This window comes from Malania oleifera, chromosome 2 (genome assembly GCF_029873635.1).
Source record: "Malania oleifera isolate guangnan ecotype guangnan chromosome 2, ASM2987363v1, whole genome shotgun sequence".
In the NCBI taxonomy this organism is placed as follows: Eukaryota; Viridiplantae; Streptophyta; class Magnoliopsida; order Santalales; family Ximeniaceae; genus Malania; species Malania oleifera.
In genome coordinates, this window is record NC_080418.1 from 145,556,155 (window position 1) to 145,583,375 (window position 27,221).

At 38.9% G+C, this 27,221-nt stretch overlaps 1 protein-coding gene across 3 annotated transcripts; it reads left to right on the plus strand.

Moving 5' to 3' along the window:
- LOC131147890 (protein SIEL) lies at positions 1-27,221 on the plus strand. Of its 3 annotated transcripts, none has more exons than XM_058097530.1 (9): positions 54-126; positions 299-1,328; positions 2,034-2,114; positions 18,772-19,002; positions 19,319-19,510; positions 19,962-20,102; positions 23,516-23,605; positions 25,093-25,550; positions 25,778-27,221. In XM_058097530.1, the coding sequence occupies exons 2-9, from the start codon at positions 666-668 to the stop codon at positions 26,694-26,696; spliced, it is 2,775 nt and encodes a 924-aa protein (XP_057953513.1). In that variant the 5' UTR covers positions 54-126; positions 299-665; the 3' UTR covers positions 26,697-27,221. The 3 variants fall into 3 exon arrangements, with proteins under 3 accessions (XP_057953512.1, XP_057953513.1, XP_057953514.1); XM_058097531.1 differs by having other exon boundaries at positions 110-126; positions 212-1,328; XM_058097529.1 differs by having other exon boundaries at positions 1-1,328.

The following is a 27,221-nucleotide window of genomic DNA, read 5'->3' on the forward strand; positions in this document are numbered from 1 at the left end:
CAATTCCCTTAGAATCCGAAAAATAAAAAATAAAAAGGAGAGAGAGTGAGAGGGCTCTAGAGAGAGCGCAGTGTTGCGCACCGGAGTTTCTCCTGAAGACTTGGAGTGGCGCTCTGTCTTCTCCGGGTACTCCAAAAGCCCACAGGGCTCTCAATTCCCTCTGGAATCCGAAAAATTTCGCTTCTCTTGATTTTTTTTTTTCTCTCTACAGGTTTTATCATTCAGTTCTTTGCTGTTTTATTTGAATGCCTCTCTCTCTCTCTCTCTCTCTCTCTCTCTCTCTCTGTGCCATCCATAGGTTATCAAATTGGAATTTGGATATTTTCTGTATGAATACAGAATGAGGCATAATTAGAAAAAGGTTCTCAATTTGAACTAGTGTGCATTTTAGGTCGACTGGTTTTTAAACATTGTTGCTACGGCGATAACAAGGGCCGGTTGTGAGTGACCATTGAATACTCGGAGTCGAAACCAAATCCGTCGCCTGATGATCTTTTTGAAAAATATCTTCCTGGAATTGGGATTGGCCGGTGTTGGTTGAGGAGACAAATGTCACATGGTTGAGAAGTTGTAGATCTTGAAAGCTGCAGAAGGATGAGGCTCGGACAACTTGGTTTTGCGCTGCAAAGTTCATCAGTTCCCGCAGAGTTAAGTGTCAACTAGAAATGGAGCAGCTAGTTCGCAGCACTTGCGTACATGCTCTCACCGTCTCTCCAAACGTGCAAGCACTAGCTTCCGCACGGTCCCTCATCATCAACCTTTCAAGCTCCGACTCCACCCTCTCCTCTCTCCTCGAAACCCTAGCTCGCTTTCTGGAACTCCATGGTCACCACCACCCTCACCTCCTCCACCACGCCCTCACACTCCTCGCCGACCTCGTCCACCGTCATTCCATTTTCTCACCCCTCGTATTCGACCTAGTCCGCAAGCATTCACTTCTCGATGGTAATTCCACTCGTCTTGTTGGTCAGTCACTTTCTTTGCTAGCCACAGTCGCCAATCTCGACCGAAGCTTGGTGCCAGCCATGGATGAGATTGGCGAAGGTCTCTTTCTTTCAATGTGTTTCCGCCCCTCCGTGTCCGTACGGTTGTGTATGCTTTTCAATGCGGAGAGGTTTCGCGTGCGGCCGTCTGTGTTGCTTACCGTGTTTTTAGGGTTTACAAAGGATCCTTATCCTTATGTGAGAAGACTTGCTCTAGATGGATTAGTTGGTTTGTGCAAATCTATGGTTCTGGAGAATCGAGGTTTTATAGAGGGGTGCTATTCTCGTGCCGTCGAGCTTCTATATGACGTGGAGGACTGCATTAGGTCAGCTGCTATCCGCGCGGTAAGAAGTCAATTACTAGATTATTCACTTAGGGTTTTTTGTTTTTATTTGTTTGTTTGAAATGTGCATCTTGGATATCGTCTTAATAGGTTTGAGCTTACACTAGTGTGGAGTTAGTTTGTAACATCCAGTAGTGTGAAGATATCACCTCCATTACAGGAGTGCTAGAGGGGATTGTTCTTTAGTTGTCATAAGAGGGGGAAAAGCTTCATTTAGATACTAGTTGATGTGTCATATATGATAGTAGTTCATTTTCCAAGTGGCATTCAAGCATCCATTTAATAAGTATTATTCTGTTTGCTCCTTGCTTTATGTTGTTCTTCACACAATTGTTCCCAAATGTTAATGTTGCCTTCAAATGTATATTTAATTGTACCATTCAGTGCTTGTGTGTTGATGAATGCTCATATCTTTTGAATTTTCTAATGGTATGACCATTATTAGTTATCACGTGACATTCTTTTGGTTTAATGGTGGTTGCAATTGTGCATTCAGTATGGTTAGTAAAATAATGACAGTGATTAGTGTTGTTATAATTTATTTATTTATTTATTTTCTTGGTTAGTTATGATGGCCATTTCATTGAGGTAATTTCTTAGTGGGTTGGATGGTATGGTTGATTTCATCCTATTGTGGATGCGATTTGGGGCTGGAATACCAACGACAACTGATTGGCTTTATCCCTTATCCCCATTGTGAATCTAGGTCATTGAGTGGGGACTGAAATTCGTAGAGTTGCATGCAGAGGCAAGTAGAGGAGACTGGTCAGATGTGGTTTTTATCCAGGTATTTTTGAAAGAATACATGGTTGTCCGTTATTACTGCCATAAACATGCGCTATCATTTTTTCCTATCAATATTTAAAATTTGAATTGATTTTGCTTCTGCCTGATTTTGCCATAGGAATTTAGAGAGTAGGCAGTGTATACTTGATTTAATCCTTATTTTTTTGGTTGTGTTTCTAGGTTAATTGTTAACCACCACCTCATATGCCCTGCGTGACTATTAATTTTTGAAGTATAATTATGTGAAATGATGAGGGAAAGAAGGTTGAATGAGGAGTTAACATGGAATCTTGCAATGCGTGCTATGCAAAGTGAATAATGAGGAATACGAAAGATTAGAACAGAAAATTCCCGAGACAAATGGGGTGAGAGCTTTACCTTTGCTCTATAAGCATAGTTGTTTGTATTTAATACTGATTAGAATTTTTTTAGCACTGTAACTTGGAAAGGGGGTGGGGTGGGGGAATTTATAATTTCCTTTCGAGACATTCATATATAAGCTTGTCTTTGTAGACGCTCACTTTAGTGAACATTTAGAGTTATATATGTGCGTGTCTGTGTGAGTGAGTGAAAGAGAGAGAGAGAGGAGAGTTGAGAGATGAGATGAGATAGTCAAGAGAGACAAAAGAGTTGGGAAATGTGTGTTACTGGATCTGCTAGGGAATATTTTTTTTTTATATATATTTTTTGGGACACATGGCTAGGGCTGAAAGGAACCAAGCCACTTATGAGTGGCTCTGATGCTTAGCTCAGTAAAAGCTCGTTTGGGCTCATTTATTATCTAGATGTGCGATTCTTGAGTCCAATTTTTAGGCTTGTTTAATAAACGTGCCGAGTTTGAATGCATACGAGCTTAATTTGTTTCAACTCATGAATAGGCTCAACTAGACTTGGTAATGGGCTCGATTTAAGTTTTGATACTGAGAGAATATTTTATTTATTTAAGTTGTTAATTTAGCTATTATTTTCCTTCACTAATCAACAAAGTGGTAGACCAATAGATGAATAATAAGGGTCAATTAAACACATGAGGGGAAGAGAAATTGGCTTATACATAAATAAGGGAGACCCAGAGGGCGTCCATTATTCGATGTAGGATCTAGAAAATGGAAATCGAGAGTTAAAGTGGGGGAGAGAGGCTAGAGAGTTGCATTTATGGGAGCTAATACTTGTCTCACAATTGAAAAGCAATAGAGGGTCAGCCCCTCTATTGCTTATAAAGCTAGGTGTCACGGACCCCCAAAATGGGACTCAAGTAAGGGCCGTGTGGCACTTGTTGAGAGCTCTCCCTCGACAAGTCAGCCAAATCTTACACGTTCAAGCCTGCAAGCACGAGCACCAGGTGAGTCTCAATACTCAAGAAAAACAAGGAACAATATGATATCATACGAGCAATGTATTCAAGTACATGAAATAACGCTATAACAATCAGGGATATCACAATCCAATGCAACAAAACACCATAATGAAAAGGACTACTTGTATTATTAAAATCCAAGAGAATAACCATACAAATGTTAACACATATAATCATATATTTATTCTAAATCCTTGGAGAATACAATTATAGCAGTATCTCTCTCCCCCTTTTCCCCATTACATTGTCACTCCCTAACATCCTCCCCCACTCATTTTATCGACGTCCTCGTTGATGTGTTGTAGAAGGCCTTCTCACTCTACTGATGTTGAAGCTGATGTCGTTGTTTTCAAATTTCTGAAATCTTCAATCTTTTGTATGGCATGGTGAAGGTTTTCTGCCTTTTCCCAACTATTCTCTTCTTCCCCTAGCCCCCATCCACTGAACCAGATATTGTTGTTGTTGACGACCTTCGGCATTGACGACTTTGTCTGCAATGATCTCTTGAACATCTTTGTTTATAGGCTGCCTTCTGGAAATTGCTGATCTCCTTATCTTTTGTCGGTGCGGATTTGCTTTATCTGTGTGGAATGACTTTAAATTGTTTACATGAAACATGGGATGGACTGGTCGTCTGTGGCTTTTCATCCACTCTGGCTGTTCAAGCCCATGAGATGCATGTCCCACCGTCTCGATCACTCTGATTGGACCTTCCTAACGGTGTAAAAGCCTTTTATTCTTGCTGCGAAGAAATCAAAATATCTCTGGCGGCACTTTTACAAGAACCAGATCTCCAGTTTCAAATTGTTGTGGTCGTCTCCCTTTGTCAGTCCATTTCTTCATGCGCTTCGATGCTTTTTCTAACTGAGCTCAGGTGACTTCGATGTTTTGCAACCAATTCTTTGTGAATTGGTATGCTTTCGGGCAATTTCCTTTGCATGGACCATCCAGAGTGTGCGGGAGAGTCGGTTGTTGACCTGTCACAATCTCAAAAGGGCTTTTATTAGTCGTAGAAGATTTCATAAAGTTAAAACAAAATTGTGCCGTGTCCAGTAAAGTAACCCAATTCTTCTGATTTGAGTTAACAAAATGTCGCAAGTATTCTTCCAGCATCCCATTAAACGTTCGGTCTGACCATCTGTCTGCGGGTGCTAGTTGGTGGACAGATTAAGGTTTGAACCCATCAAGCGAAAGAGCTCACCCCAAAATTCCCCAGTGAATCTGACATCCCTATCATTGATTAGGCTTTCTAGAACACCCCAATATTTCACCACATGCTTGAAGAATAGTTGAGCTGTCTTCTCTGTTGAACATGGCTTCGAGATTGGTATGAAAGTTGCATACTTTGAAAACCGGTCAATCACCACCAAAATTGTGTCATACTCCTCTACTTTTGGCAATGAGGAAATGAAGTCCAAAGAGACACTTTCCCATGACCTGGCAGGAACTAGCAATGGCTCCAACAAACCTGAGGTCTTCTTTCTTTCTACCTTGTCTTGTTGACAGATCAAACAAGTTTTGGTATAACTCATCACATCATCTTGCATATTTGGCCAATAGTACCCCTGTGTAATCAATGAGTTCTTCGCCATCTCGGATGACCAACCCACAATGTATTATGACATTCTTTTAGTAAGGTTTTCCTCAAGTTTCCAGCTTTGGGCACATAGACTCTCCTGCCTTTAGTCATTATCAGTCCATCTTCTACCTAGAATTGTCGTGTCTTCCCTTCTTCTATCAGTTTGCTCAATGTTTGCGCCTGCTGATTTGTACTTAAATGTTCCCTGATAAGATTCTTCAAGGGTAACGCCACCCTACTAGTTGATAAATGACTTATGAATTTCAATGTGCCAATTTGGTTTTTTTGCTTAAAGCATCAGCCACTTCATTTGTCTTCCCTGCTTTGTATTCAAAATCAAAACTAAATTCAGCTAGCTTCTCCTGCCAACGGGCTTGTTTTGAAGTTAGTCCTGGTTGTGACAAGAAGTGAGTAACTGCCACATTATCAGTTTTTACCACAAATTTGGACCCCAAGAGATAGTGCCTCCATATCCGAAGACAGTGTACCACCGTGAGAAGCTCCTTTTCTTACGCTGTATAGTTCCGTTCGGCACTCATTAATTTTCTACTTTAAAAAGCAACTAGATGCCCTTCTTGCAAAAGAACTCCCCCTAATGCAAGGTTTGAGGCGTTTGCTTGTACTTCAAACGACTTTGTCACGTCAGGAAGGATTAGCACAGGATCTCCTACAATCTTTTCCTTTAATTCAACAAATGCTGTTTGACACTCTTCTGACCACTCCCATGGTGCCTCCTTCCTCAGTAAATTTGTTAACGATACAACTCTTCTAGAGTACCCCTCTATATACTTTCGATAGTAGTTGGTTAGGCCCAAGAAGGATCGCAGCTCTCTAACAGTTGTACGTGCTCGCCATTCATTGATGGTTTGTATTTTTGCTGATTTTATCCGTATCTGGCCCTCTTCAATGATATGCCTCAAGAATTTAATACGCTTTTGAGCGAAAGCATACTTCTTCCCTTTTACATATAACTAATTTTCTCAGAGTTTTTGAAAAACCTTTTGAAGGTGATCTTTATGCTCTTCTAAGGATGCGCTGAAAACCATTATGTCATCAAGGTAAACAACCACAAATTGATCAAGGTAGTCCCAAAAACCCTGATTCATTAACAAAAGGTAGCCGGTGCATTTGTTAGCCCAAAAGGCATGACAAGGAATTCAAATGCTTCATACCGGGTGACACAAGTGGTCTTAGGTTCATCTCTGTCTACAATGCGCACTTGATGATATCCTGATCTCAAGTCCAGTTTAGTGAAATATTTAGCTGCACTTAACTGGTCAAAAATATCGGCAATCGGTGGAATGAGATACTTGTTGTGAACCGTCACCTTATTAAGAGCTCGATAATCTACACACAAACGTAAACTGTCATCTTGTTTCTTCTGGAATAACACTAGGGCCCCAAAAGGTGCTTTTGATGGGCGGATGAATCTTGCTGCAATTAGGTTATTTAGTTGCCTTCTAAGTTCAGCTAACTCAGGCGGCGCCATTCGATAAGGGGCACATGCTGGCGGTTTTACCTCCGGCAAAAGCTCAATTTCGTGGTCAATCTATCGTCAAGGTGGTAAAACCCTAGGTAGCTATTCTAGGATTACCTCTCTGAACTCTTCTAAAACTTCCTTAATTTCAACTGGATATTCCCCTTTCTCTGCATTTTCTAAAACTACTGGTAGAACTACTAAAGAAGGTTCTCCTCTTTTTACTCCCTTCTTGAATTGGAGGGCTGAAAGCAACTTTCTCTCATTGAAATTGTTGTAGGCTGCGGGGACTGTACAAGGTGCATCTCCCATTATCACAAGACAATCCGCAGCTGGGATCGGCATTGAGCGTGTCACTTTAAGAAAATCCATCCCCAATACCACATCAAAGTCAGCGAGGGGTGCCACGGTGAAATCAATTGTTCCAGACCACGACCCCATTTGGCAGGCTACTTTAGGTGCCACTCCCACTGTGGTTAACGCTTGAGAATTCACTACTTTTAACTTCCCCACATCCTTATCTACTTGTAATTCTAACCATTGGGCTTCTGAATCAGTAATGAAATTTTGGGTGGCCCCTGTATCAATCATGACCTTGATTTTATTTCCATTCAAAAGTAGATCAACATACATTAAACCTTTTTCCTGAGACTTGTTGGTCACTACTTGGTGCTCTAATGCTTGCAAAAATCTCAATGCTCCCACCATATTCTGTTGTTCTTCTGGGGTTGCTTTCAGGGTTTCAGTTTCCCCTCGAAGGGCCTTTAGAGCATTCAAAGCCTTTCGTTCAGGGCACTCTGCCGCTCGATGCGGTCCCCTGCAAAGAAAACATGAGATCGGCACCCGACGCTTTCCACCACTTGTTTGTCCGCCCCTCCACTCCCTATTCATGGGTGCTCTTTTATCCTTCCAAGAATTATTTGGCTCCCTGTCCCTTCCCCCATTTGTGGGCTTATACACTTTATTGGGCTTGGAATCATTATTGGCGGATGTGGGGAAATTTCGCTTCCCAGAATTTTCTGAAAAATCATCCAACCGTTCAGCATCAGTGAGGGTGGAAGAGAGATCACTAGCACCTTGCCGGCGCAGTTCATTCTTTGTCCATGTCTTCAAACACCGAAGAAAATGAAATAGTCTATCCGATTTGGTCATGTCTATGATGTCCAACATCAAGGGTTGATATTCTCGTACATAACTCCTTATTGAGCCGGTTTGTTGCAACTCCATTACTTTGCACCGTGCTATGTACTCTACATTTTCCGAGTAGAATTGGGAATTCAACGCCTGTTTCAACCCCTCCCAAGTGTTAATGACGCACTTATTGTGTTGAATATCATTCCATTTAGTTTTCCACCACAATTTGGCATCCCTAACCAGGTATACGGTTGCGATATTTACCCGGTCCACTTCTAGATCCACTCGTGAGCACATGAAGTAGTGCTCCATATCAAAGAAGAAATTATCCAGTTCCTTTGCATCTCGCATATACTCCTAAAACTTTTAGGTTCCGGTTTCAATCGAAAACTCTCACTCGGATCTGCAATCGGCCTTCGGGCTATCTGTGCTACTGCATTTACTTTCACCGTCATCTGTTGTAAATCCCTTTGAAGCTGGTCCACAGCACTTTGGATATTGTCCATCTCCTTCAAATCTTCCTTCAAAGCAGTAATGGATTCCTTAACATCTTCTGCAAGGAAATCAAAATTATTCGTTAGCTCCCGTAAGGAGGCCTCAAGCTCTATTGGTTCTCCCCGTTGGGACGAAAGAGATAGCAATATGCCCTCAATATGTTCCCGCCTACTCTCAAAGGCTTCCAACTGCTCGATACTCCTCTGGAAGGCCTCAAGCTCTCTTGGCCTTTTCTCCAGGGATTTCACACATGGATTGAATTTTTCAAGTTCCTCAAGTCTCTCTACAAATTTTGATACCCCATATAGATTTTCTCTGGGGTTTTCTTCAGCGACCTCAAATTTTGTTGGCACAACTTTCTCCTTTATCAATGTTGCCACCAACCCTTGGAGTTCACAGCACGTTGTCTCCAAGGTTACAAGTTTTGTCTCAAGCGCCTCAATGCGCTCCATTTTTCCCGACTTGTTTCTCATATTACCACTCATGGTGCTCGCACACACTGTGCTCTGATACCAACTGTCACGGACCCCCAAAATGGGACTCAAGTAAGGGTCGTGTGGCACTCGTTAAGAGCTCTCCCTTGACAAGTCAGCCAAATCTCACACGTTCAAGCCTGCAAGCACGAGCACCAGGTGAGTCTCAATACTCAAGAAAAACAAGGAACAATATGATATCACATAAGCAATGTATTCAAGTACATGAAATAAGGCTATAACAATCTGGGATATCACAATCCAAGGCAACAAAACACCATAATGAAAAGGACTATTTGTATTATTCAAATCCAAGAGAATAACCATACAAACGTTAACACATATAATCATATATTCGTTCTAAATCCCTGGAGAATACAATTATAGCAGTATCTCTCTACCCCTTTTCCCCATTACATTGTCACTCCCTAACACCAGGCCTTGGACAGAGTATTCCCATCCATAATGTCATCTAGTCTTGAGTCTGCTTCCATGCGTGTCTACCATGATTATCTCCTTAAGCCCATTGATATGGATTATGAACTTAAGTCCAATTTTAACGTTTAAATCATTGACTTTTTATTTAAGTGTAACAAACCGGTTGGGACTTAGTTTAGTTTGGTTTTTGGTTTATCTTAAAATCGTGCCAATCTTGAACTGAGCCCGAGCCAATAGTTTGAAAAATTTTGGGTCAAGTTCGAGCCCAACTTTTGTAGCTCAAATCAAGCCGACTCTATTCCCAAGCCTACCTTTTCTTCTGCCAAGCTTAGTTTAAACATGCTGAAGCTCAACTCAGCTTGATATGTTTGTAGCCCTAGTTGTTGGAGCCTTTTCAAGTACAATCAAGACTATGGGAGAGTGTTTCACTCGACTTGATCACTAACCTACATAGAGTTGGTGACACATGTCTATACTTATGGTTATACGTTGGTTTTCGAAGTAAGGTAGCTTCATATGCACCAAAGTATTGTTCGGCAGAGGAGCCATCACAATGGTTTTTTAAGCGTATTGTGAAGTGTTGGGGTGTTCCCCAAGACATTGTCAGTTGAGACTTGAGATTCACAGGGAACTTTTGGACGGAACTTTTCAAAATCCTTGGTTCATAGCTTGACATCTCTGTGAGCTACCACCTGCAATTAGATGGACAAATGGAGAGATTGAACGGGCTACTATAAGAGTACTTGCACTGTTTTGTCACTCCAATTAGAAGAATTGGGTGCAACTACTCGACATGACTCAATTCTATTTCAACGCCCAAGAGCTCAACAACCAACAGGAGTTCTTTTGAGCTTGTTACAAGCCAACATACACTGTTACTTCACATAAGGGGCGAGCCATAAAGAGGAAGGAGTTTGCATACGTCTTCACTAAAAAATAGAGATAGAATCCAGAGATCACCGGATCTTACTTGGAGAAAGCTTTCAAGCAGATGAAGAAGTGGACATATTAGGGAAGAAGACCATTGCACTTCAAAGTGGGTGATTTGGTGCTTGTCAAGTTTCATACATGATAGATCAAGTCACTATTGGGTAAAGATAGGAGACTTCTTCGCAAATATGAAGGACTAGTCCCCATCTTTCCTAAAGTCGGAAAGGCCTCTTACAAGATTGATCCTCTAGCTTGGATGAAGGTGCATCCTATGTTTCATGTCAGCTTCCTAAAGCCTTTCAATGCCAACGTTGAAGAGCCAAGCAAAAGTTAGTCAACTAGAGCATCACTGAAGATAGCGCAAACTAACATAAGAGAATTTGAAGTCATCCTTATTGATAGAGAGTTCACATCGTCAAGGAAGAAGCAACACGAGTTCTTAGTGAAGTGGAAAGGTCTTGGAGACAAAGAAATCTACTAGATGTTAGCGGAATACATGAAACCATTCATGTACAAAGTTGAAGAGTACTTAGCTTCAAAGTCTATGAGGATGTCTATCGCATTAGTGGGGGAGAATCTCATGAGCCAAGCTTTATGCTTGTTCGTGACCACTTGCCTTGTGTATATGGTATGGTTTACCATCACGTCAATAGTAGTATAAGTTTTATTCATTGAGTATGCTTATGCGTTGGTGTAAAGTGGGGGTATGACTCCTCGGTTAGCTCAATGTTTCCTAGTGTTAGAGCTAGAATAGCATATAAAGCTCTTTAGGGTAGGGTGAGTGTTCATCATTCATTATAAAACTCACTAGCATTTGTAAACATGTTTAGCCTACTTGTCTCTCTTGAGGTGGTTTTAATGAATTAGGTTGAGAATGTGTTCTTGAGGTAAATTGCTTTGGTTGTAATTAAGTAAGAGTGTTTTAGCTAGTGTCACACGATCTTTGACGAGGTGTGAAGTGTTTAGCTTGTGACATATCTCCTAAAGGCCTAGGAGGGATACTCTTATGTTAACTACTCAAGTTGAGGGGGTTATTGTGGTTCTCAAGTTTAATCATTGGGGATAAAGCTAAAGTGAAGGGTAGCGAGATTCAAACATTAGCCAATATTTGGACATTGATGAAACTGAAGGGGATTCCAGCAGATTGACAAATAATCATTTAATCAACATCACAATGCAGGGGAATTGGGCAGGTCTGAAACGTAAAGGAAATTTACTAATTCTCAAAATTTGGATGGGAATGAATTTGATGGGGGGATCCAGTGATTCAAACATGATGAGAATCAACAAACACCATTAAAGGATCCATTGCATGTTCTAGTTGGGCCTATTACTAGAGCAAGATCCAAGAAGATCAAAGAAGCATGTAATGGGCTGATTCAAGAGATTTGGGCTTATTCTAAAATGGGGTACTCCAAGCTTGGCCCAAAGAAAGATGAAGGTGTAATAAACTTAATCCAAGCTATTGATGGGGCTGATCTTGCTTAGTTGTGCGTAATTTCCTTAGCAATGGCGTGGATTAATGGCTGTAATCTCCTTAGAAATGGCGCGCATTAATGGTGGATTATGACTTAAGTGGGCGTGGTATTAGAAGGAGAAAGTGGCTGATTACTTCCAACAAAGATTGTTGGTAAGATTTCTAATCCAACAAAGAAAGTTGAAGATGCAAATAGCATGGGTATCTATGAACAATGATCACACGAATTAGAAGAAAAATTCAAAAAAAATTGATTAATTGGAGAAAATGATGAAGGAAGCTCCTAGCAACACATCCTTTGGGGAATCTTCAGTCAAATCTTCAAATCCACCTTTCACTAAAGAGGTAATGGATGTTCCCCTACCTAACAAGTTTAAAATGCTGAATATAGAAGGGTAAGATGGCTTGTCTGATCCTGTAGATCACTTAGACACCTTTGAAGTGTTGATGCAATTGCAAGGCACACCAGATGCAATCTTGTGTCAAGCATTTGCAACCACTTTAAAAGGGAATACCAAGGCGTGGTATTGAACCTAGAAGCATGACTCCATCGGATCTTTTTTCGAAATGGAGCAGCAGTTCACCAGACATTTCATCAGCAGTCGAAGGATAACAAAAACTTTGGTTCATTTGATGAGTCTTGTTCAAGAAGAAAGGGAGACGCTAAAGAAATTCATGTATCGTTTTGTCAACGCAACCCTATGGATTCGAAACTCTTAGATCACGGAGTGGCAATAGCAGCCCTGATAAAGGCTCTCAAGCCATGGATTTCCTAAACTCACTAGGGAAGAAGCCCCTAGTCAATATGGGAGAACTCATGATATGCGCCCAAAAATACATCAACCTAGAAGAGGTGATGACCACAAGAAGGAGCCGGACCAACCTGAAAAGGACGGGCCCAACAGATGAGCATTGCTTATGAGGCCTGAAGATCATCCCACTTGATGAGCACAACTCATGAGGCTTGAAGACTAGCCCTACAGATGAGCACCGCTTATGAGGCCTAAAGACCAATGCACTTGATGAGCACAACTCATGAGGCAAAACAAAGACTGAGCACTGCTTAACAAAATGACCCAACTGATGAGCATAACTCATGAGGCTTGAAGACTGGCCCAACAAATGAGCATTGCTCATGAGGCCTGAAGATCAGCCCACTTGATAAGCACAACTCATGAGGCTTGAAGACTGGCCTAATAGATGAGCACTGCTCATGAGGCCTGAAGATTAGCCCACTTGATGAGCACAACTCATGAGGCTTGAAGACTGACCCAACGGATGAGCACTGCTCATGAGGCCCGAAGATCAGTCCACTTGATGAGCACAACTAATAAGGCTTGAAAACTGGCCCAACAGATGAGTACCGCTCATGAGGCCCAAAGACCAGCCCACTTGATGAGCACAGCTCATGAGGCAAAACAAAGACTTAGCACTGCTCAACAGAATGACCCAACTGATGAACACAACTCATGAGGCCTGAAGACTGGCCGAACAGATGAACATTGCTCATGACGCTCGAAGATCAGCCCACTTGATGAGCACAACTCATGAGGCTTGAAGACTGGCCCAATAGATGAGTACTGCTTAAGAGGCCCAAAGATCAGCCCACTTGATGAGCATAGCTCATGAGGCTTGAAGACTGGTCCAACAGATGAGCACTGCTCATGAGGCCCGAAGATTAGCCCACTTGATGAGCACAACTCATGAGGCTTGAAGACTGGCCCAACAAATGAGCACTACTCATGAGACCCGAAGATCAGCCCACTTGATAGAGCACAACTCACGAGGCTTGAAGACTAGCCCAACAGATGAACACCGCTCATGAGGCTCGAAGACCAGCCTAGTTGATGAGCACAGCTCATGAGGCAAAACAAAGACTGAGCACTGCTCAGCAGATGACTCAATTGATGAGCACAACTCATGAGACCTGAAGACTAGCCCAACAAATGAGCATTGCTCATAAGGCCCGAAGATTAGCCCACTTGATGAGCACAACTCATGAGGCTTGAAGACTACCCCAATAGACGAGCACTGCTTATGAGGCCCGAAGATCAGCCCACTTGATGAGCACAACTCATGAGGCTTGAAGGTTGGCCCAATAGATGAGCATTGCTCACGAGGCTCGAAGATCAGCCCACTTAATGAGCACAACTCATGAGGCTTGAAGACTGGCCTAACAGATGAACACTGCTTATGAGGCCCTAAGATTAGCCCACTTGATGAGCATAACTCATGAGGCTTAAAGACTGGCCCAATAAAGATGATCACTGCTCATGAGTCTTGAAGATTAGCCACTTGATGAGTACAACTCATGAGGCAAAACAAATATTGAACACCGTTCATTGAAAAATCAGCCCAACTAATGAGCACGACTCATGAGATTTGAAAGCTGCTTGGATTGATAAAAATCCAACCAACAAATCTGTTCAGATTGGTTAAAAATCTAACCAAAAAATTGCTTATATTGTTGAAAGACAACGAAATAGATGCTTGGCTCGCTTGGAAAAAAAGTCTAACAGTTGATCGGATCAATGATTCGACCGAACAACTGCCGAAAAATGGCTCGGCAGAAGCCCTTCGGCTCAGATGAAGCTGAAACATGAAGAATCAGGTTCCAAAAAAAAAAAAAAAAAAGGCGTAGAAGATTTTAAAGTCTTCGAACTTTGGAAACAAGTTTCAAAAATTCGAAACCAGAGGGGGGCAACTAATATACCTCAAAATATCTACAATAATGATCTTCAATAATACTGAATTAATCATATCTTCAATAATGCTGGATTAATCAATTAGCACAATAATTCAACATAATAATGATCTTCAATGATGCTAGATTAATCATATATTCAATAATGCTGGATTTATCAACCAGCACAATAATTCAACATAATAATGATCCTCAATAATGCTGGATTAATCAATCAGCACAATAATTCAGCACAATAATGATCATCAATTATTGATCAACCTCCACCACTATAAAAGGGGACTTGGAGAAGAGGTAAGTATCTCACTTATACTCATTCTTTCTATTGTTCCAATTCAAAGCTTTTCTTCAATCCCTTACTTAGGCATCAGAGTGATTCCTAAATTACACCCTTGGTTTGGAGTCCTCCAAACCATCCTTAATTTGTCTTTTTCAGGGAGTTGTGATCAAGGAGCAATTCCCGAAGATTGTTCGATTTTCAGGCAGCAACAAGAAGTAATCAGCCACTTTCTCCTTCTAATTCCACACCCACTTAAGCCATAATCCACAATTAATCCACGCCATTTTTAAGGAGATTACAGCCATTAATCCACGTCATTGCTAAGGAAATTACGTCCAATTAAGCATGATCAGCCCCATCAATAGCTTGGATTAAGTTTATTATGCCTTCATCTTTCTTTGGGCCAAGCTTGGAGTATCCCATTTTAGAATAAGACCAAATCTCTTGAGTCAACCCTTTAAGTGCTTCTTTGATCTTCTTGGATCTTGCTATAGTAATAGGCCCAACTACAACATGCAATGGATCCTCTAATGGTGCTTGTAAACAACTTTCATTCCTCAAATTGAAAGGGTTTTGCTCCCTCTAGCTACCTTTCCTTTGAACTACCTTGATGGGATTAGTAGGAGGATATACATAACTACCCTTTGGTGGTACAATCACCCGCTTGGGAAGAGCTAAAAGCGACTCTGACAGTGAATTGTTCAAAGAGTGGATCAAAATGGGTGTTTTAAAATTATGAATCGTGAGTAAAGCTACAGAGGTGTCTTTAGAAGTCTTTAAAGACAAATCTTATAGCTTACTTGAAGAGAGAGAGAAAGAGAAGGAAGATGCAGTTTGTTTTGTGAGAAGGGCATACTGAAAAAGGGTGGTAAATCTAGATGTGTAAAGGCTAGAGTTTTCCATTAACTATGACAGGCACAGTGGATTGTTAGACTCTGAACATGTGACGGGGTTTTTCCTGTTAACCCATTGCAATATGGCTCAGTTTTGGAATGTTAGGTGATAAATAATTGGAGCAAGAGAACTTGGTGAAGAATTCCTCAGGGAGTGGAAAGGAGACATCATTTGTCTGCAGCAGGAGAATGAATTGGGGATTATTAACAGGTCCATCGTTAACGGTATACTCAGTATAGATAATGTGATGTGGCTCTCTCGTCTCTTCTCTCATAACTGCTTCTCAGCTTCATGGCTGCCACAAGCGTGAAAGGAGGGAATTGTGTTCCATCCGTTCAGATTGTAGGGAAAACCTTCAATTTGAGATCATATAGTGGGAAAGGGAGATCTTTATCTTGTTCTCGAACGTATAACCCGACTTGTTACTGCTGGTGAGGTTTTCTCTGATGGCAGCAAAGTGATTCTTGGATGGAGTGGCTTTGGTTTTTGGCAGCCTGGGAAGGGGATTTAGAAGTTTCAGATTTGGTATTGTGAGATATTGATTGTAGGGCAGTAATAACAGAATCGGAGAAAGAATTGAGTGAGAGAAACATAGAGGAGAAACGAAGAAGAAGAAGAAGAAGAAGAAGGAAGAAGTAGGATAAGAAAAGATAAGCTATTGCAGGACAGAACAGGGGTTAGAAACAGTGCAGGGAGGGAGAGACAAACATAACACAAAATAGGACAGAACGGAGAAGAGAAAGGAAGAAGGAGAAGGAAGAAGGGAGGAGGAAGGAAACATGAGGGGGGGAGAGGGGGGGCGAGGCTGCTCTGAGAGAGTGATTAATGTGAAACTCAATTAATTATCAAAAGCTACTTATTCTTACATCATAAGCCTATATTTATAGATAATTAAGAAATACTGAAGATAGAGCTATTAAAAATTAGAAATAATCCCAAAACAATAAAAAATTGCAACATAACACGAAGTAATTAAAAATTACTGAAATAAATAATTGCCCCTAGACTAATAATAAAATCCCTGATTTCTCAAATCTATGCCTTCTATAGAACTTTTTAAAAGTTGGCAAAATGGTCCTCTGTTGTGTTCCCCTGGCTGAAGAGAACTTGACTCTGAGGAGTTTGCTGCAAGTACACCACTCTAAGAGATCCACATCAAGTGCTTAAAGGTCATTCTCGAGAAGCCAAGTAGCATATGGAGCAGGGTGATGTCTCCACTGTACTAAGTATTGATTTAAACCTCCATTTGAAGTAGTCAAGCATGTATCATTCAAGATAATCTTGATCTTATCTTGCTGTTGTGGAATGACAGGTACTCAAGGAATGACCCAATCTGCATGAGTATTATAACTAAAGCAGGAGACTAGGTTTTTTAAAATTAAAAAAAAATTATGTTTATGCTTTCTTTAAAAAAATATGGACAGGAATCAAGAAAAATATTAATAAAAAATTAAAAATTTATAGTTTTTAAGGGAATGAATCAATAAAAAACAATGAAAATTTCAACATCATGCTGTTTAATAAAAAAGAAAAATCATTTTTAAGGCATGGACTTCCTCTAAAGACTAAAACAAGAAGAAAAAGTAAATCAAAAACATAAACAGAATGTGTTAAACTGTAAAAAAACTAATAAAAAAAAGACATCTAAATTTGGAGAGTGGAGAAGGCAATGTGTCAACCACAAGCTTACCCACCTAGTCGACTATGATTTTCTTCTAAAGATTGGTTTTCTTCTCCAACTCTGATTTTCCACTAAACTTCTCAATGACAGGAAAAAAAGTGCAGAATGAGTAGGCCAACAGATTTCTTTCTTCTCTCTTGGAGGACAGAACTCATATAAACAGCAAATAAAAGACCATCACTCAGGAAAAAAAAAGAGAGTTTAAAGGCCTTAAGTTGGGTTTCAGAGCCGCCAGATCCAACTGGATTTGGAATGTGACCTGCTATTTTAGAATCACATCATTTGATTCAATTTGTCAAATTTTCTTCAATTCAAAGCCTTCTGCAATTATCCTATACGATTGGAACCAATTTATTCCTTCTCGATATGCATGATACGATTCTAACAACTAGCTTAGTCACCATTCAATCCTGGAGCCCTAAGTTTTGAAAGAATGAGCTCCTGAAGAAACTTACTATACTGCTACTATGAAGGCCAAATAAGATCTGCGGGTGATAACTATGACTCATTTCTAGCAATTACTAAAATAAAGCGAGTGCACACATAAAACTATGACTCATTTCTAGCAATTACTAAAATTAAGCGAGTGCACACATAAAATTACACAAAACACAAGAGTTAGCATATGAAAGCTGTTAAGACATGGCAAACTACCACGAACTCTTCCCTTGTATCACAGAGTTTTGTTGAGTGGTGTATAGACCGCGATCTCATTTCCAAAGTGGCTGTGTGTTTTCTAACCTTGTAACGACTACCACATCAGATAGGTGGTTGTCACTCTAAAGTAAGACATAAGTTGTTTGAAGGTTTCAAATCTACCAGCAAAGGAATATTATTAGAACTAATAAAATTATCATAGTGTTCAATTTATAAGATGCCAGTTTTATTCCATTAAAAAACATATAGCACATTAGATTGAAAGGTGTGGAAGATAGTTCATGCAACTCAAAGAAAGCGTAATCAGAAACCTTAGAAGAGGTTTATTGGATAACTCACTCATGATGCTGTTGTTGCATTTATGGATACATGATTTTGCAGATTTACATGGATAGAGGATGTAGATTTAGAGTTTCACATCTTGTTTGCATTGTCAACATTTACTTAAAAGCAGATGAATGCTTGTGTTCTGGGAGCTCCTTGGCGCCCGTCATGAATGCCACGCCACAGGGGTGCCTCATTTGATGCATTCTTCTTGCTCAAATCAACTTTTTATTATAGACTATTCATATTCTCTAATTGTTGCATAGATTTGCTAATTTGATGGGTAAAAGTTTGTGTTGGATTTAAGCCTCTTAGTGCCTGTTTGGAACTTGGAAAACTTTAGGAGGAAGAAAGGAAAATATAAAGGAATTCTTTTTCATGTTTGAAAACATGCAAGAAAATAAAATTTATTACAAATCAATGAACAAAATATTAATTTTAAGCATAATTAACATTAGGCATTTCTTAATTTTTAGTCATGGTAGAACAAAAATTTGTTTTTAATAGTATTTTGATATTGATATAACATACAATGGAAAATAAATTTCCTTATTGTTTTCATTTTATTTCCTCAAACAAATCCTTGATCCAAACGGAGCCTTGAGTAAACCACACCCTTAATCACCCTGCTGCAGATGTGTGGTGTGATACATTCTTTCAGTGTTCTTGTTCCAATGTCAGCATAATTCTTGTCTATAATTGTTAAGCATGTTGTAGGAATTAGGATGCTTGCCCTGATATCTTTTACATGCTTGCAGGTCTGCTCTATGGTACGAGATATGAGTATGAAGGTTAGAGTTGAAGCTTTTGATGCCCTTGGGAGGATAGGAATGGTATCTGAAGATATTTTGTTACAAACACTATCCAAGAAGGTCTTGGGGATCATCAAAGAAAAGAAATATTTTGATCACTACTCAAAAGAGCTACAAGCACAGACATCAGGTTTTGCTGGAGTCTTTGTTCATGGGCTTGAGGATGAATTTTACGAGGTAAGTTTGCAGACTATGTTGGTTAGTCTAGTTGATTTTTTTGTTAGCTGTATATATATATGCATACCCTTTTGAAATGCTGTTATCAAACATCTTTGCCTTGTATCTCGTAATTTAATTGGACATTTAAGTTGTATACTTCTAAAAAAGTGGACTGTAAGCCTCTTTTATTAGGTAGGTGTGCTTCTCTAATTGTGGTCTCCACAACAGAGGCTTCACAGCCATCAATGGCTGGGATGCAACAGCCACCCCACCAGTGTTTGTAGAGAATATGCCAACAATGTATAACAAGCTATGCATTGTGCTTTATTTGAAGGTACGGAGATCTGCTTGTCATGCTTTGCAGTCACTCACTCTCTTGTCTACTGAGTTTGCTGGTGAATCCATAAACTTGTTGACGAATGTGCTAAACGATGATTCAATAGTGGTCCGGTTACAAGCTTTGGAAACAATGCATCATATGGCAGCATGTGACTCCCTGAAGGTGCAAGAAATACACATGCACATGGTAAATATCTGATCCATTTTAGTTTCCTGATTGCTTTTATATGAGTATGGGATTTTTTATTTGTTCAATCTAGGCCAAAGACTACTTGTTGGTCAAGTTGATTTGATCTTGATTAAGTCATCATCTTTTTTTATAGGTACCATTTTGTTGGATTAAAAATTTAAGATGTGGATCGGTATTAGAGTTGCTTAAAGAAATTCTTCCTTTTTGGTCTCAACCTTAATGTTTTTTCACCTGCCTTGGTCCTGAATTACTTTCTCACTCTTCATCTTCCATTTCACCCTGTTCTAATGCAATTTAAGTTCTTGTTCTTTCCTGACATGTCAATGCAGGTAGTTTTTAGTAGCAGACTGTAGAGCAATCTTTGTGTGTGATTTTCCTCTTTCCTTTGTGAGAAATGCTACTTGTGTGCATAATTTTTCTAATAATGAAGTATTACTTAATTTTGCAGTTTCTTAGCAGCCTGGTTGACAATAGTACCTTAATAAGATCTGGAGCAAGGAAAATACTTCGATTGATACACCTACCAAATTTTGATATGTTTAAATCATGCATTGATGGTCTTCAAGAAAATTTGGAAATGTATCCACAGGTGAGTTGCTTAATATGTATTTTTAGAGAAACTTTTATGATGCCTTATCACCTGCATATTTCTGAGATCTTTGAAAAGAATCTTATGCATCTACTGAATAAAATTTTGGCTTCTAGACAGTAAGATAGAAGTTTTAGTTTTACCACTTCTAATCTCACAGACTGAATTGCCTTTTCCAATTCTGGTAACCGTTAAAATTTGAAATTCTTCAATTAACATGCCATTTGCTGGTTAAAGATGACTTTATTGTTCCATATTTTTAACAATCTGTTGGAGTAATTAGTATAATAATTATTTTGTTGGATAAGAAGGGAGAGATTCAAGAAAGAATGTCCAAGAAGGAGAATAAGACATCCTCCAATGGAAAAAGAAAATGACAAAGAATAAATTACAATCAAAGTAACACCACCTCCCAATCCTGCTGTAAATCCAAAAAGACACGCTGTAAAATATCTAGCTGCGAAAGGCCAAAGTGAAGCCAAATAATGAATCCTTCCCCAAAGCAAAGAACCTGTTACCTTCCCTGTAATCAAGGTCTTAAATTTCGATTTTGACCAAAATTTCGAACCTCCTGAAATTCCGATTTCGATGTCAATTTCGATTTTAATTTGAAAGAATGATGGAAATTAGTATTAAAGCATGGAATTCTTTAATGAAACTTTAAAACTGGTTAATAAACATAATAATGTTAGTTTTAGGACTAATATTACAAAATAAACACATCTGTAATGCGTATAGGGTGCAATAGTTTTAATATAATGTGTATATTCAACATATTTGTAATATATTTTGTATTAAACATATTAGGTTAATATAAATGAAATTCATAAATCAATTAAATAGAATTCATTATATTGGTAAAAATAATTTAGGCATGAATGGTTAAATAAAATGTTGTTGTATGTTTAATTTTTCATGTAATTTCAAAAGCCCTTGTAATAATATTTTGGTTCAATAAAAAACGTAAGATAAATTAAGAGAGAAATTTGACTTTGCGCCTAAATCTCACATTTTGAATTCCAAGGAGATATTATTCTAGAGTTAAAATTTTGACAAGTTTCTCTAAAATTTTGAGATTGCGATAAATTTTTTGGATGATTCATTGAAACTTCGATGGAAATTATGCAAGACCAAAATCAATGGCTGTTTCAATTTTGAAGGTGATGGAAAGTGGAAATTTTGATAATTTCATGAAAATTTAAGACCATGCCTATAATAATACATGCATTCCATTCCAATCAAATTCCCCACTAAACTGTAAGCCCTCAACTTCACTAAACCAAACCATCTCCACTCTTCCAAAACCTGTAAAGGAATAGTTTACAAATCCTCCACTTACCCTTGGAAAACCCAATTTTCTCCAAATAAACCAAAAAAAAAAAATTGAAAAAATGATGCAAAGAAATATAAAAGAAGGAGGAGAAGAAGAAGATTTGATGCAGATTCTTAGCTATCAAAACACATGGTAAATACATTGGGAGATAACACCTTTGAAGGTTTCCTACCTCTCAATAGATTGTTGGTGTTAACCCTATTAGGAACAACCAAATGACCAACAAAATAAAAGCCTTCTTAGAAGGGACTTTGGCTTTCCAAATACAATGATGAAGCAGAAAGAACATATGAGTTCTATTTAAATGCTGAAAAAATATTTACAGGGTTGGAGCTCTAAAAAATCTAGACTCCATAATTGATTGTAACTCCCTTTTGTTTCGACAACACAAAAAAGAGAGTACCTCCACCTCCCTATCATTAGCAATCTATGAAAATGGAAACCCCATGAACTATTAAACCCATTTGAGACGAGAAAGGAAGCAATGACATCATTATCCATAAGGAGAGACAATAAAGATGAGAAAAAAAGATGAAAAGCGCAGAATCCCCTGCCCAAGCGTCTTCCCAAAATCGAACCCAAGATCCATTAGCCGCACATATTTAATAAGGAATAGAAAAAGAGAATAGATCTGAGTAAATACATTTCCAAGGAAACATATTGTTCCCAAATTTGCACCCCACCCATTAACCTACATGCCAAATTTACTTTTGATAACCTTATGCCCAGGGAGTGCTCCTCTAAGGTAAACCGCCATGTCGTGTGCTGAATAAAGCAGTGGTTTTGGGCACCAACTTACCAAGATCCAAGCCCCCCTTTATCTTAGACCTACAAAGGATCTTGATGATCTCTCTTCTCCCCTACTGCCAACCAAAGAAAATCTCTCATAACTAAATTTTTTAGCAAGCCCTACAAGAGTTCTAAAAATGGGGAAATAATACAGTGGGATACTAGAAAGTCAAGCCTGAATGAGGGTGATACCTAGAGAAAATAAAGCATTCTTCCACCCATCCAAATGCCTAAGACATCTTCTTAGAACGTAACCACAAAGGAACCCATGACCACTTTAAAATTCCATGCCCAGCTAATGAAGCCAACTCCAAAGATCTTTTGGAACTAAGATTAATAGTATGAACTCAAAATGTAAGAACATTCAAAAAGGACTCTTATGATTACCTGAGAAAAGAATAGTATCGTTTGCAAACTGATTGCAAACTGAAGGTGATACATAACTACCCGCTAACTATCCATCCCAATTCCTCTCACAAAATCTCTATCCACCCCTGTTTTCATCAATCTGTGCAGGATATCAACAATGGGAGCAAACCAAAGAGGTAATATTGGATCCCCTTGCCTTACGGTTCTTGAGGCCCTAAACCACTCAATAGGTTCATCATTGATAATGATGGAAAAGAATGCATTTGACAAGAACCCCTCCATCCAAGCACACTGCCTATCCCCCAACACTTTCTAGCAGACCTCATTAAAAAATTCCAGCTGACCCAATAATGAGGCTTTTTCAAAACCCAGTTTAAGAATCAATCCCTTCTTTTTTCACCTGAGAGACATCCACCACTACCTCATTTGCTACCAGGATGGCATTCATGATCCAACTCCCCCTAACAAAAGCACTTTGGGCCTGAAAATTAGTGTCCCCTAACACTAAATTCAACCTATGTGCAAGACCCTTTGCAATAATTTTGTACATATTAGTTACTAAATTAATTGGTTGAAAATCAGCAACCTTTATGGATCAACCCTTTTTATGCACCGGAGTGATGAAAGTAGAATTAATGTTTTTGCCCAATACCCCATTAAAATTAAAATTCATTAAAAATTTTCATCAAATAATCCCTATCGCATCACAACAAACCTGAAAGAAATCCATATTAAATCTATACTTGCCCAGAACTTCATCCCTATTCACCTGAAACATGACAGCCCTCACTTCATTCTCCTCAGAAGCCTTTTGAACCACCTCGCCTGGTCTACCCTCATCATCCTCTGTAAATTAATTGGAGTATAATTGAACAATTATTCACTTTTTTCTTATAAATTATTCTGTTTTCTTTTTGGCCAGGATGAAGCTGATGTTTTATCTGTGTTATTTAAAATTGGTCAAATGCATGGGAACTTTGTGCTCTGCATCATCAAAGACACTTTTCCTGAGGTTGGCATGGCTTCATTTATGCTGTTACTTGGTCTATTAATTTGATGGGTGATAATTGCTGGAATTTCCCCTTTTTTCTGAACATATAAATTAAATGCATACTTCAATTTTTGCATGGCTATATGTTAATATCATCTTCCTAATAGTGGCTAAATTGAATTTCTTTGACGGATAGGATGTTGTTCTGAGTGACAAGCTAGTGTGAAATGTTGATTTTGTTAATGTTTGAGATTTGTTCTGTTTGGTGCTAATTGACTATGTACTTTCTCAAACATCTACATGATGAAGTGGTAGTCACATTCTTATTCATGCTTGTACATATTGACTGCCATTTGGTGAATTTAGTTTAGACCTTTAATAACATTCATTAGAGCCTATAGTACTTCCTTCGACAGTTTATTTAGGGTTTTCATAGGTGGAGCTTGTATGCTTCCTGTACCATCTTCAGGAATTAGAAAAAAGCCCTTGCTGTAGATTTCATCATTATAATTTTAGCTGAAAATGATGCATATGATGGATTGATGGGATCTGAAGAATCATTGATATTGATACCCAAGATGGACGTGAGGATATGACATGATATTGACATGGCAGTATTACAATTGAAGGAAAAAAACAAGGATAGGAGACGGCTGGGATATGGCAATGAGTTTTTATTAAAATTCATATTTAGGCATGTTTTTCCCTTTTAGATGAAAAATATTAAGGTAAAGGAAAAAAGGCGCACAGAGGGAGTTGTCTAGTGAGCTGGTTGTTGGATTGAGGATTCATGTGGAGGCTGACGACAGGGGCAAACTTATGTGCGCGCAATAGAGAGAAGCTGTATCCAAAGTGAGCACTTCTGCATTGGTGAATCCCTTAGTCATTGCTGCTGTCACTGCAAGATTGCAGGTGTGCATGACAACCACAAGTTCACAACTCTAGCTGTTGAATGGACAGAATGCGATGTTGCCTGCTGGGTTTTTTGGGCTGGGTTATATCCCCGAAAAGGGAAAAAATTCTGCAACAATGACTTGGACGTGTACTGAATGTGTCCGACCCATGTCCAGATATGTTTGGAAGATGTTGTTTATTAAAAGCAATTAATTTTGTTTCCAAATTATGCCAGACATGTGTTTTGCAGTGTTGGCCATGTGTCCATGTCCAACATGCGTTGGATACTAACACTTGGTGCTTCTAGGAGTGTTCATGCTTCTAAGACAAGATTAAATATGTTTGATGACATAATATTGAGAAAAATACATTCGAACTCGGAGATTGGTTCTCATGCAAATAAAATGTTCAATATACTTTTTTAATTAAATAATTACTAGATTGTGGCATTCTGCAAATTGATGAGGGAACCTTGAATTATTGATTTCGTCTGTTTTTTTTTTGGTCAAATTCTGAGTATATTTTTCTTCCCCTCTTCACAAAGGTTACTGTAGTAATATTTAGCTTGTCAAACTCATAATTGCTTCATCCTGATACTTTTCCATTTGATTCAGATTGAGCCTTCCTGTCAATGCAAAATTGACTTTGATAGTCCTAAAGTAGTTTCATTGATAATGCTGGCCATCTCAGCTCCACTCTCACATGAGGAACCTCCTGTTAGTATTCCTCCCATACTTTTTTCTTATGCAGTTACATTTCTGGGAAGGATCTCTCATGCTTTGAGTGATGTTATGAGCCAAAGTACCCTTTTGGCTTACTTTTCTAATTGCAGTAGATCCACAATTTCTTCTGCTGCCGAATTTGACACCAAAGAAGAAGATATATTCTTAAATTTGAGTGGAGGTGATCTTCTGAATTGTAGGAGCGATCAGATTGCAACTTCACCAGTAGAGTGCCCTCTGACAGAGCATGATGAAATAACAGAGTCCATTAACTTTATCTTTTCAAAGGTTATGGGTCTGTGGCCATTAATACAATCTGGATGCATGGGTGAAGTACTAAGAACGTTGAGGTTGTGATTTCATATATATCTATATCTATATATATATATATATATATATATATATATATATATATATATTTTTTTTTCACTTTGACATAATTTATGTTTTATAGGGGCAGATGCTTCCTTTTTTGTTCCCAACGCCACCCCATGCCATTGTTGACTGAGTTAGTCCCAGAGGCTTTTTAGCAAATTAATTAGTATTACTAAATCTTTTGACTTTTTGACACATGCAGGAATTGCAAGGAGGAGTTGGCAAGATTTACCATGGACTCGCTAGGTTGTGCAGCATTAGCCTTTACATCAAAATATCTCCGTGTAGTGAAACTGCTTGGAAGTGTGTGGCAGCTCTTTCTACCTCCAACAAAGATCCTTTCTTGTAGGATGGGACACCTGGATCTTTTATTGGGAAAACTTGACAGGAGCCTTACAGAAATGAGGAATAGATTTATTGGGTTAAGTAAAGAGGAGGAGTTACATGTCTTGGAACTGATACTTATAGCTTGTATACTAAGGCTGTCTAAAGCTGGAATCTGTTGCCAGTATACTACTTTGAAGATGTACTCTACAATTTCTCACGTAAAATTTCTTTGTAAAGAAGGATCCATTCAGCCTTCTGATTTTGTTATTGAAGTTGAGAAATTATTGAGTGAAGTTGGTGTCTCTACTGATGAAGTTTCTGAAAGCCCATTTCTGTTTAAGAGGTTACTTGATTTCTTCTCCCTCAAGCGATTTGTGTTCGGTGGAAGTCTCAAGCATATAAAGGCAGAACTGGATGTTCCTGGTTATGACTCTGTAAATCCTCTTCCATTCATTTCAGGTCTACCTGTTGGTATACCATTTGAGATCACCTTGTATAATGTTTTAAGCAAGAGTATACTGTGGCTCAAAATGACTCTGGATAAGGAGTTAACTCAGTTTGTCTTTCTGGATCATGTCCAATATGGAGACAGCAGTGAAGTCAGGAAATTTAAGTTTGTTGCTCCTTTCTATAGAACTCCCAGGGCTATTTCTTTCAAAATGAGGGTGTTTATAGGTGTGGAATGTGTTTCTGAGGAAGTGTGTTTTGTCAAAAGATGTGGGGGTCCGAAACATCAGCTAGCCTGTATTTCCCATGAAAAGGAAGTTTATCTTTCCATGCTCAAGAGAGACTGAATGAAGCCTAGTATTAATGGATTAGTAAGCCATTTTCTGTGTGTCAACGTCACACAATTTATGTGGTCATGAAATATATCATTCATACAGGGAAAAGGTGTAGAATTGCTAATCACTGCTTGTTTGGATGGTAGCTGGCTTCTTAAGAAAAAAGAACAGGCTTATTATTGTTTCATGCACAAGGGAAATATTTGATTTTTAAGTTAAAGATATATGGAGGACCTCTTGTTGCCTCTTTGACATTGTTCCCAGATTTTCTGAACGTTTGTCCTGGCAAATCATTGTTTGAAGTTGGAAGCCTGGGAGCTTCTGGAGCAGTGCTTGTATTTTGTCTACCATGGCCAGTGGTGTGTTGTGGAGGTTTTTCTCCTTCCATGTGTATTTGAAAATTTATGTAACCTTAATCAAATCTGCATTTACATGTTTCTTACATTTGGCATATTCCAAAGGGAAAGTATGGTAGTCAGAAAGTGATAGCCTCATGTTTTGGATGACAAGATATTGAAAATTAATGTTCATTCCTCA

Bases quoted from the DNA above. Each gene is read 5' to 3' on its own strand.
- LOC131147890 (XM_058097529.1), top strand. From the start codon at position 666: ATGGAGCAGCTAGTTCGCAGCACTTGCGTACATGCTCTCACCGTCTCT. The intron at 19,003-19,318 runs GTAAGTTTGCAG...CTTTATTTGAAG, and splicing joins TTGAGGATGAATTTTACGAG to GTACGGAGATCTGCTTGTCA. The intron at 23,606-25,092 runs GTTGGCATGGCT...CATTTGATTCAG, and splicing joins TCAAAGACACTTTTCCTGAG to ATTGAGCCTTCCTGTCAATG.